Source organism: Nicotiana tabacum, chromosome 21, assembly GCF_000715075.1.
Source record: "Nicotiana tabacum cultivar K326 chromosome 21, ASM71507v2, whole genome shotgun sequence".
In the NCBI taxonomy this organism is placed as follows: domain Eukaryota; kingdom Viridiplantae; phylum Streptophyta; class Magnoliopsida; order Solanales; family Solanaceae; genus Nicotiana; species Nicotiana tabacum.
Window position 1 is genome coordinate 69,369,907 of NC_134100.1, and position 12,149 is coordinate 69,382,055.

Consider the following 12,149-nt stretch of genomic DNA (forward strand, 5'->3'; position numbering starts at 1 on the left):
GTCGCTCACCCCCAAAGATAGGAGAATGTAGTCCAGTCCATCTGTCCAATAGTTTCTGAGGATCGGCGGCTACAGCTGGCCTGGGCTCAGGTGTAGCTGTTGCCACTGGCTGGACTCCACCCACGGGTAGTGCACCCTGGGTCTGATATACAGCAGCTGCATGTCCATGAGCCTGCGCAGTAGGGGTCTGTGCTCCCCCGCCCTCCTAAGATGTGGCTGGGTCTGCCGGAAATAAACCGGCCTGAGTTATATTATCCATGAATCGCAGAATACGACCCATGACATCCTGAAATCCCGATGCAGATGTGAAGTCCACCGGAGCTGGCTCTGCCACAGGCACCTCACCCTGCTCCTCAATAATGGGATTCTCTGCTGGATCCACTGGCGGCATAACCGGAATAGTCCTGGGACGTCCTCGCCCTCTACCACGGGCTGGAGCCCTCCCTCGACCTCTGCCTCGGCCTCTAGCAACTGGGGGAGTAGCTCTTCCCTGGTCTGGAACCTTATTAGAGTGCGTTCTCACCATCTGTGAGAGAATAAGAGAAGGATATTTAGTACTACATCAATTGCACGATGGAATATGAAGAAAGGTAGTTTCCTAACACCATATAGCCTCTCGAAGATAAGTATAGACGTCTCCGTACCAATCCGCAAGACTCTATTAGGTCTGCTCATAACTTGTGAGACCTACGTGAACCTAGGGCTCTGATACCATGTTGTCACGACCCAATTTCACCTATAGGTCGTGATGGCGCCCAACACTACAGCTAGGCAAGCCAACTAATAAGTCATACGTACATTGGTTAAACTTTTATTCCAAGAAAATAATAAAATACCAACTTCTACCAATGTGTGTGTGCCAAAACCCGGTGTCACAAGTGCATGAGCATCTGGTAGATTATACAAAACTCTAAATACCGTCTGAAATGAAATAGACAGAATATAAATATAAGAAGAGACACTGGTAGCTGCAGAACGGCTCAGAAAGGCAGCTCACCACTATACCTCGGGATGACGTGGGTATGTGATGATAGGTCCTCCACCAGTACCTATCTCAGATCCTGCACAAAAAGTGCAGCAAGTGTAGTATGAGTACGTAAACAACGTGTACCCAGTAAGTATCAAGCCTAATCTCGAAGTGGTAGAGACGAAATGGCCGACTTTGACACTCACTATGGGTCAATAATAATAACTGAAATATAACTAGAATATTTAAATCAGCATGATTTACAGAATTTACAATAATTTGTTTAATCAGCAGATATAATCAAATTCCTTTAAATGTAACAATTCTCAATATATTAATGAAATTCCTTCAATTCAGAAAAATTCCAATTTATCAATTTAAATCTCATTTACAGGAGTAACAATTAATTCCATAAACAAGCAAGAATAATAATTCATTAAATTCCAAGGATTTTTTAATTTATTAATTAGCTTCTCAAGCTGAAATAAATTATTAAAGTATCGTGTAATTATTATTATTAAGCATGATTTCTGTCGAGGACGTACGGCCCGATCCAGAGTATCGTGTACACTGCCGAGGGACGTGCGGCGCGATCCATAGATACATCTATCCTGCCGAGGCGTTCGGCCCGCTCCACAAGAAAGGAGGACATTTTCTTATGTGCCTCCGGAAGGACAGTATGTTTATTATAAGATAAATTTGGGAGGAGAACAATTACTTTTAACAATTAATTGATTTAAATAGAAAATCAAGCCTATGAGATTTCCATCCTTTAATATCTTTATCAAACAATTCACAATATATATTCATATATATCAATTAATATTAATTAATATCTTTATCTAACAATTCACAATATATTCATATATATCAATTAATATTAATTAATCAAAGAATACAATTTACACAAGTAAGGCATGCTTTGAGTTCTAAACTACCCGGACTTTAGCATTAATAGTAGCTATGCACGGACTCTCGTCACCACGTGCGTACGTAGCCCCCCACAATTAGCAACAATTATTTAATTTTAATCATCTATGCGGTAATTTCTCCCTCACAAGATTAGACAAGTGACTTACCTCGTCTTGCTCCAATTTAATCCACAATTTTACCTTTTCCACGATTATCCAACTCTGTCTCGCTCGAATCTAGCCAAAATAATTCGATACAATCACTAAAAATTATAGGAAATAAATTCTATAAGAAAATACTACATTTTTAATAAAAATCCCGAAATTAATTAAAAATTTGCCCGCGGGGCTCACATATCGGAATCCAGCAAAAGTTATGAAATCCGATAACCCATTCAATTACGAGTCCAACCATACCAATTTTACTCAATTCTGACTCCGAATCGATACCGAAATCTCAAAAGTTCGTTTCTATGAGATTTCTAAAACTTTCCCAAATTTAAATCTCAAAACACTAATTTATGGTGAAAACAATGATATACTTGTATATGTAGACCAAATCCGAGTTAGAATCACTTACCCCAATATTTTTTCCTTGAAAATCTGCCAAAAGTCGTCTCTGCTCAAGCTCAAGTTCGTCAAAAATGGCAAATGGGACGAATGCCCTCTTTTTATAAAACTGCCCAGCAGCCTTCGGAACTGATCCTCGAACTGGGCCTCGATCGCGGCATCGAACATGTGCCCTCGATCAGGGCATCAAGGTTGTACCTTCGATCAGGGCATCGAGCTTGGGTCTCGATCCTAGCCCTCGAGCCATACCTTCGATTGCGGCTTCGATTACAGGCTCGAGTCTGGACCTCGGTCATGGCCTCGATCAGGGTATCGAGGTTGGGCCTTCGATCATAGCCTCAATCATGGCATCGAGCTTGAGCCTTCGATTGTGACCCTCGATCTTGGGTCTCGATCCTGGCCCTCGAGCCTTGCCTTCGATCATGGCCCTCGAGCTGGACCTTCGATCATGGCCCTCGAGTTGGACCTTCGATCATGGCTTCGATACACTAGCTCGAGCATGTACCTCATCAACCCTGGGCTCGATATCTGGCTCGATATCTGGGCTCGATCACAGCCCAGAATGTCCAATAGAAGAGGAAAAATTGCAGCAGCTTTTTAACTCAAATTTTTGATCCGTTAACCATCCGAAACTCACCCGAGGCCCTCGGGACCTCAACCAAATATACCAACAAGTCCTAAAACATCATACGAACTTAGTCGAACCTCTAAATCACATCAAACAACGCTAAAATCATGAATCATATCCCAATTCAAGCTTAATGAAACTAAGAGTTTTTAACTTCTACATTCAATGTCGGAACCTATCAAATCAACTCCGATTGACCTCAAATTTTACACACAAGTCATAAATTACATAACGGAGCTATGAAAATTTTCGGAACTGGATTCCGACTCCGGTATCAAAAGTCAACTCCTCGGTCAAACTTTCAAACTTTAAATTCCTATTTTAGCCATTTCAAGCCTAATTTCACTACGGACTTCCAAATAAAATTCCGATCACGCTCCTAAGTCCAAAATCACCATACGGAGCTGTTGGAATCATCAAAATTCTATTTCAGGGTCGTTTTCTCAAAATGTTGACCGAAGTCAAACTTAGCACTTTAAGGCCAACTTAAGGAACCAAGTGTTCCGGTTTTACCTCAAACACTTTCAAATCCCGAACCAACTATCCCCACAAGTCATAAATTATTACAAGCACCTACGAAAAGTTTTATTTTAGGGAACGGGGTTCTAAAAGTTAAAATGACCGGTTGGGTCATTACAATGTTAAAAATAATTGATTTTTAATTGAGTACTTAAGTTAGTTTATCTTGGTAAATGATAGATTTCTCAAAGAGCAATTGGTTTGATAGCGTTACGTTGAAAATGTACTCGCCCGAATATGCGTTTGGTAGTGTATGTTTCATATTTAAGAAAAAACCGACAAAAATCAAAAAAACCGAAAAACCAACAAAAACCGAATCGATAAAAAACCGGCTTAATTGGTTTGGTTTGGTTCCAATATTTGAAAAACCGACTTACTTAGTTTGGTTTCTTTTTAGGAAAAACCCGACCCAAACCGAACCATGAACACCCCTATTTATATGGTTAGACTAGAGGAGAAAATCAATACATAGAGCGGGTGGGGGCAGAAGAGGAGAGGGAGAAAAGCTAGAGAAGAAAGAAGAAAAAACAGGTTAGGCCTGTATTACAAAAAAAGATTTGCGATGATTCAGTCGCAAATCTCGTTGACCAGTCGGACCTCGTTTTTATTGCAGATTCCGACCAAATCGGTCGAAACATTTAATTATTTTTTATTTTTTTGCGACTGATACAGTCGCAAACCATAAAAAATATTTTTGCGGTATTTTCTGCGTAATTGAGCAACTGAATCGGTCGCAATTTTGAGCCAAAAATTTTAAAAAAATTAACATTTATTTTTAATAAAATTTTCGATCGAATCAGTCAAAAATTGCGACCGAATGAAATCGGTCGGAATAATTCAGTCAAATTTACTGTTTTTCAGTAGGGCATAAAAAGGTATACACTATAATCCTCAAAGTAATTGGAAAAAGAAAGAGATCCCGTTTTCTAAAATTGACCTAACGTGAACGTGATTTAGATGTGAAAACAAACCTAACCTGTATATTGGATTCAGTGTGAAAAAGCATGGATATGGATATAGAACATTAAATGTGCATTGCATTTAACAAGATATTAACCGAAAAGAGGATAAAGAAAATACTCCCTCGGTTCATTTTACTTGACATGTATACTAAAAATAGATTTTCATTTTTACTTGTCACTTTATGCATATTAAGAGAAGACAAAATTTTTTTCCTGTTATACCCACAGTATTTATTACTCATTTCAAATCATTTTCTCAAATCCAATAAAATATGCATCAATTAATATGGATATCGTGATAAATTATATACTTTATTTATTATTTCTTAAAAGGCGTAAAAAGTCAAAACGTATCAAATAAAAGTGAACAGAGGGAGTACAAGAACTTAATTGTAACATAAGATCCAGCTGCTAAAAGACGAGCAGAACAGGATGGAGAAGATGTAATTAACCAAAACCAAAATTGTTCACGGATATGAACACTGAATCAAGTTGGTTCTTGAGCATGTGGAGGATTAGGCGACAGTCGAAAGAGTTGCTCGAAAGCTTGACAAATAAGTCAAAAAAGTTTATTTATTCTCTTTTCTTAATTTAACAAAAACAAATCGGGCAGATATTAAGCTAAATAAAGGACAAACAAAAGAAAACTATGACTAATGAGATCGTTAGTGACCAAATAATAACGTGGATATAGAAAAATAAGTGATATATAAGCACTGTAAAAACCTGTGAGGTCAATCTTTAGTAGCTAACTTTGAACAATAGAGATTATATATTTCTTTTTGAGTGAACAGTTCAAACTAAAATCAATTATAAGCAATCTAATACTCCTTCCGTTTCAAACTTTACTTTTTAGTTTGTTCTAAAATAAATAACATATTTTTAAATTTGAAAATAATTCAACTTTAAACTTTTTATTTTACTCATTTTACCCTTAATGAGAAGCTTTTATAACCAACCAAATGTCATAGCCCCACAAAGCTTTTACCCCTTAAACTTTTAAGATCACAAGTTTCAAAAGTTTTTTTTTTTCCTGACTGAGTCGATAAAGGGGCGGGTCATCCAAAATTACTTGGGCTGAGATGAGTTGGGTCAAGATGGGCTAAAATTTAGGGCATCGCCTAACGCACCCAACTCTTACCAAGATTTAATTAATACTCCATCCGTTCCAGTTTATGTGAACCTATATCCTTTTTGGTCCGTTCCAAAAAGAATAACCACTTTCTAAATTTGGAAGCAATTTTGCTTAATCACTTTCTCACATCACAAATTCTCTCACTCTTCTCTCTCTTTGAGAACCTTGGGGGGGGGGGGGACACATTTAGCTGTTAGTTTAAGTAGTCAGTTCATTTGGTCCGTTCCAAAAAGAATAACCACTTTCTAAATTTGGAAGCAATTTTGCTTAACCACTTTCTCACATCACAAATTCTCTCACTCTTCTCTCTCTTTGAGAACTTTGTAGGATTTCATCATTGGAGCCCAAGCCAAAAAATTATATAGATAAAATATTAGATTTTAATGGTATATAACATATATTGAACATTCGCGCATGTCTAATTATCAAATACATTCACATAAATTAGGATGGATGGAGTATGTTACTTTTATTTTTATTTTTAGGAAAAGGATATTACTATTTGTAGCACAAAATGTGTTTGAATATTACAAGATATTCCAGCTTTCATATGTCTAACACATCAGTGATTCTAATGTATCTAGCAAAGATTCTGCATCACCAACAAGTTCTTTGAACCAAAACAAACAAAAAGTATATAGTAGTACTTTTAATCTTCTGCATATATAGAGGTGGCTTTATCTTCAAAAAATCTGGCACTTCTTTCATTCCAAATAGTATAAATATATAATGTTTTGAACTCATATTTTCGGAAGATACACATAACGTATATATAAAGATTAAACTTTGAATGAGGGGACATGAATGTACGCATGACGGCCCTTCCCTAAAGCAGGCGAAGCAATTGCTTTAAGCCCATAATTGTGGGACCTCATTTTTATGTTACACCTAATATATCATATAATAAGTTTTAAATAAAAGCTCTATGAAGTGAAAATGTTTGATTTCTTTCTTTAACAAATATAGAGAAGAATGATTTGAAACCGTTATGATTTCTGCCATGAAAATTGCATTTGAAATGAATATCGAACTCGAATTTCGTAAGATACGTGTGATAAATAGGAAGAAATAATTTGATGAGAATGTTGATAATAAAATCTCAAAATCTCCCGAAAAGTCTTTAGAGTTGATTACTTTATATATAATAGACAAGACTATTTTTTCACTTCAAAATATATTTCAACAATTCGAAGCATAAGAAAATATTTTTGGTTTTCTATTTAATGGTAAAAAATCGAGATCACTAGATGAAGAAAATTTAAAAAAACATTGTCTTAGAATGTTTCTTATTAAAGTATAATAATCAATCTCATATTGATGGTTTAGATTTATTTTCTGAATTAAAAGTATTAAGAAAAATTACAATTAGAAGATAACAGTAATTGATACACTCAATCAAATACAAAAATTTGATTCTTTTCCAAATGCGTATATTGCTTATAGAATAATATTAATAACTCATGTTACCGTTGCTTCAACGGAAAGAAGTTTTCTAAAATTAAAATTGATAAAATCTTACCTAAGATCAATGGTGTCTCAAGAGAGGTTAAATAAATTAGCTATATTGTCAATTGAAAATTAGGAGAAATTGATTTAGGAAAATTATTAATAATTTTGCATCTAAAAAAAATAAAAAAATAAAAACTAAAAATAAAAAATGAAAAAAGGTTAAGCCTCTTCGTAAAGTTTGGCTTTAGGCCACAAAATTCGTCGGGCGGCCCTAAATTATGTATATATGGATGTTCATACTGATCACGGCCACTTCAACAGCACATGCATGAGCTTAGCACGTGAGTGGTAGCTCTAAGCTCTAACTCTCTTAAATGCAAGCAATTCTTTTTTCTCTTGCACCCCTATAAATGCACCTATTTTCCTGCCTTAATTTTATCTACTCACTTGCTCTTTCCAAAAACTAAGTCCGTGAAATTTAATTCAACCAATTCTAGTTCTTCATTCTCTTCCGTAGATACTGTTCCTGTCTTCTGGCTAAACTACTACTCATTTTTATAATGACGACCAATTGGTTTTCTGGCATTCATAGTTTACTGGTAAAGAGTAAGGAGTTTGTTTTCACTTGGGTTTTCTTTAGATTTGCTGGTTTTTCTTCTGGGCTCTTGTTGATGGTGATAAAGAATGCAATTTGGGCTCTTTTTATGTGCATTCTTGCTTTAGGTATGTGCATCTCTTTTGTTACTTTAATCGCGAACGAATTCAGAATTTTTAACTTAATGAGTTTAATCATTAGTAATTTTTCATGTATATATTTGTGGTCTACGTGAAAAGTATTAGATTCAGTTGAATCCAGTAAATCAGATTGCATCAGCCTGTGTGTCTTTAATTCATTAATAATGGTCACTTAATTTATTTATTTTATATTGGGAAAATCAGGAGGAGCGACCGTAGGGATAATTATAGGAGCAATCAAAGGCCAGACAACAGAAACTGGGCTTCTCAGAGGGGCTGCAGTGGGTGCTGTGACCGGCGCTATTACAACTGTTCAGTTAGTTGAACTTATAGTTAATGGCGAGCCATTTTCCAAGGTACGTTCTGTGCACTGACAGTATATAAATTTAGAAGCCGGTAAATAAATTAACAATTCTAAATTGGTATTTGTTTCTTTAAGAATTTAGAGGAAGATTGAGAAATTGATTTAAGTCCAAATTTTACAGGTTGCACTTGTTTGTAGTCTAGTAAATGGAAAGGTATTCATGGAGTGGGTCAGTCCAGCAGTTCTAAAAGCTTATCAGTGGCAAGTAAGATATGATGCCTATTTCACTCTGAAATTTTTGGGCTTATTATAAGATGCTTTACCTAATCAATTAATCTATGCATTTCTTGAAATTCAGGTTAGTACTGTGGAGACAAGTTTGAGGGAAATATCTGATATCTTTGATATTAATGCAACCAGAGGATTATCTCAAGAGGTTATACAGAAACTGCCAAAGTACAATTTCTGTTCAGTAAATACCTGCAGAGAATTTCAAGAAGTCACTTGTGCAATTTGCCTGCAGGTAAACCTATTGTTACCTTTCATTAATAATCCACCAGATTTAACTTGCATATACTAGCAGTGTAAAGAATCTTTACACGTAAGTATAGGTTGTCTATTTTATATTCTAGGTAACTAGTTCTACTTATTATGAGCAGTTACTTACAGTAATCTTTTAAGTGTTTTGTTTACGCTGTCAAGTTACCTATAATCCAAATTTGTATACCATGTAAACCAATAGGCAATACGATAATCTGTGCAATTTTACTATGGTGTAGGATTTCAAAGATGGGGACTCTGCAAGGTTGCTACCAAGTTGTAAACATAACTTCCACACACAATGCATAGATGAATGGTTAATTCGGCATGGGAGTTGCCCGATTTGTAGAGTAGAAATTTGATTGTATGCACTTACTGTGGAGATAAAAGCAATCTGATCGAGGAACTACTTAGACTAATACTACTAAATCCTAAAGGAGAAAATATGCTGCAGTTGTTTTTACAAACAACTCGCTTACAAAATGTATATTGTTCAGCCATCAAAACTTGCAGATGAATGCAACTTTTCTTCTGACTTCTGTTAATCGAGCCTATTGTGTATTATGAGTACTTTTTCTTTCCTTTTTTTTAAAAAAAAAAAATTCTGTTTTCTGCGTTTGCTTTTCCCTTCATTATCCATTCTGGCTGTATTTCTCAAAAACTTCTTAACTAGGTAGAACTAGTCTATATTAGACCTTAGACAATGAATAGAAGTATTAATTGACTTGTCTTTATGGAGATCACGATGGATGCTTGACACAATCCTTAACTGAAATAACATGTCAGCATTTTTCATTTTAGGTTTTTGTCTTGATAAAAATAAGACACATCTAACTCATTCAATACTATGTTCATCTACTTACGATAATAATAACAACGAACAACTTAATTAGAAAGCATGATAACGTCAAATATAGCCCAAGAAAATGAAAGGAAAAAAAGTTGGTGTGGTCAGGAAGAGGTTCGAGGATACGACTAAAATAGGCTAATTTACTGTCAAACAATACATTTAGGTCACACTTTTATAGAATTGACAGGGTCAGAAATTATCTATGCTATTTCCTCGGCATGTTGGATTTGCCGTGAATTGTATAGATACCTTTCTTTATCCTCTATACTTTTTACCTTTCGACAATCTCTTCCCCATCATTTTTCTATTATATCTAAGAGAGGAGAGGAGGTCGGCCAAGGGCATTATGGTCATTTCAAAAATATAATTACATTGTATAATAGGCTCAAAAGCTTGATTGTGGGTTTCTATTAACGGAAAAAACCAAAAGTAATGTGGCCCAAACTATTGATTTCTTCAGTGGACCCCACTTCCCATTCAACCTTGACTATCTTCTTTAAATGTACTACTAAATTAATGTTACTCTTCAATTTGTTTGAAAGGAAACTACTTCACACCTTCATTGTCTAATTTGTTTTTTCCATTTAGTACTTTTAACTAAAAAAATTATCTGTTAGGTAATTTTATAATTCAATGTTTATTTGATTAAAAATATACAATTGTTACATACATTTATATATAACAATTCTAATGTCTCCTTAAGAAATATTATTTTATTTGTTTTATCTATTGACTATTTTAGGTAAAAACTTTTTTTTTCCCTAAAAAAGTGGCAATAAATTTTGTAAATTTTTATTAAGGTGTTCTTATATTAGTATCAATTGATATAATTTTATACAAGTTCTCATTAAATTTCAATTTTAATTGGAATACTTTATAAAATTAGAAAAAAAAATTAAGAATAAAATATAGTCAAGTCCCTTTTTTGTTATAGAATATTGAATATTGTTTAAATTGTATAATAATGATTCCCTCTATAAAAAATTATTTGAGAGTAATCTAAACAAAAGGTTAAGACAACTAATTTGGGGAATTATTTTCTTTATTATGTATTAGGCAGCATAAGAAGTATCATTCTGCATGATTATACTTTTTCCTCTGTTCAACGAATAATTATGGTAAAGAAAGTTGTATTATACCCGAGAGTCAATCATATCAAATGAAACTAGAAAAATACTGCAATGCTTCAATTTAAGGTCAATTTGATTAGTATTTAGAGTGATTGAAAAAATAAATTTATTTTTAATAAATTATTCAGATATGTCATTAAACTAGAATAACATACAAATTTTCTAGTAAAACAATTCCGAATAATTAAAAATTACAATTATTTTTTCAAAGAACAGAAAAAATCTTTTCGTCAACTATTTGGAAATAAATTGAATATGTTTTATTATTCAAATTTCGATTAATATAAAAATAAAAAATAATACATTAACACAATTGAAAATACTAAAAGAGTAAAACTATATATATTCAATTTAAACAATGAGAAAATACATCGTGGCTTATTTTTCAATTATTCAATCAATTTTTTATAATCAATTTTAAGTTTGGTGGTGCAAAACTATTTTTTTTTAAAAATAAAAATATGTAGAACCTATGTAGAAATACTCTACATTGCACTTGAAGTATTGTAAAATCTTTGTAAAATAAAGTGTCAGACTTCAACAAGTATTACAAAGTGATTGGTATAGTAATACGATTTCAAAAAAATTAAAATACACATAACGCAAAAGATTAAAAAAAATAATACAGGTAAATGTGATTTTATACATTATTATACAAATGCCTATGTTTTTTTTTCTTTCCCTGAAGACGAATAAAGTGTGTAATTAGTAATAGACCAAAAAATATTAAAAGGAAAAACATAAGAAAAAAGAGCAACAATTGGGCATGTGCATCGCATAGGTACGTCATCTAGTAATGGCTAATACAGAAGGACATTCGTAGAGGAATGAAGGTGTTGACCTGAGCGGTTTAGGTTTTGATGATTGACAAAAGACATGAACCAGGTTCATGGATACTGTACACATGTTACGGTCAGATTCAAGCAAAAGGCATACACGTGCAAGGGATAAGTATAAGTGGTTATTTATGATAATTCCTGAACAAAAATGTTGCATATTTGATAAGGAACAGAACTCCTTACTTGAAGAGAACTCTGTCCAATATAAGGAAAGAGTTAGAAGTTGAAGTTAACTAGAACTATTCCACCAAGGAAAGTTAAAGCATCAGGTTTCTAGTTAATCCTAATCCTACTAACTCTATATATATATATATATATATATATATATATATATATATATATATATATATATATATATATATATATATATATATATATATATATATATATATATATATATATATATATATATATATATATATATATATATATATATATATATATATATATATATATATACTGAAGTTAAGCAAGAATTGAGAGCAAAATAGCAAGGCATTTTGTGAGCAACTCCTGTGAGTTTCAAGAGTGCGAAACTGAAGCTACATGAACCAGATTGAAGAATTAGTTCCATGTGTCTAGCTTTTATCCTAGTTCAATTGTAGCAAGA

General features: G+C 33.6%; 1 protein-coding gene across 1 annotated transcript; it reads left to right on the top strand.

The window, feature by feature from the left end:
• Positions 1-7,573: 7,573 nt before the first annotated feature.
• On the top strand, positions 7,574-9,265 carry LOC107790929 (NEP1-interacting protein 1). Its single transcript, XM_016612903.2, has 5 exons — positions 7,574-7,864; positions 8,081-8,232; positions 8,362-8,445; positions 8,539-8,703; positions 8,960-9,265. The coding sequence occupies exons 1-5, from the start codon at positions 7,702-7,704 to the stop codon at positions 9,080-9,082; spliced, it is 687 nt and encodes a 228-aa protein (XP_016468389.1). The 5' UTR covers positions 7,574-7,701; the 3' UTR covers positions 9,083-9,265.
• Positions 9,266-12,149: the final 2,884 nt, after the last annotated feature.

Excerpts from the sequence above, each read along its gene's own strand:
- LOC107790929 (XM_016612903.2), top strand. The coding sequence starts at position 7,702 with ATGACGACCAATTGGTTTTCTGGCATTCATAGTTTACTGGTAAAGAGT. Across the intron at positions 8,233-8,361 it reads ATGGCGAGCCATTTTCCAAG|GTTGCACTTGTTTGTAGTCT; the intron begins GTACGTTCTGTG and ends CAAATTTTACAG. Across the intron at positions 8,446-8,538 it reads TAAAAGCTTATCAGTGGCAA|GTTAGTACTGTGGAGACAAG; the intron begins GTAAGATATGAT and ends CTTGAAATTCAG.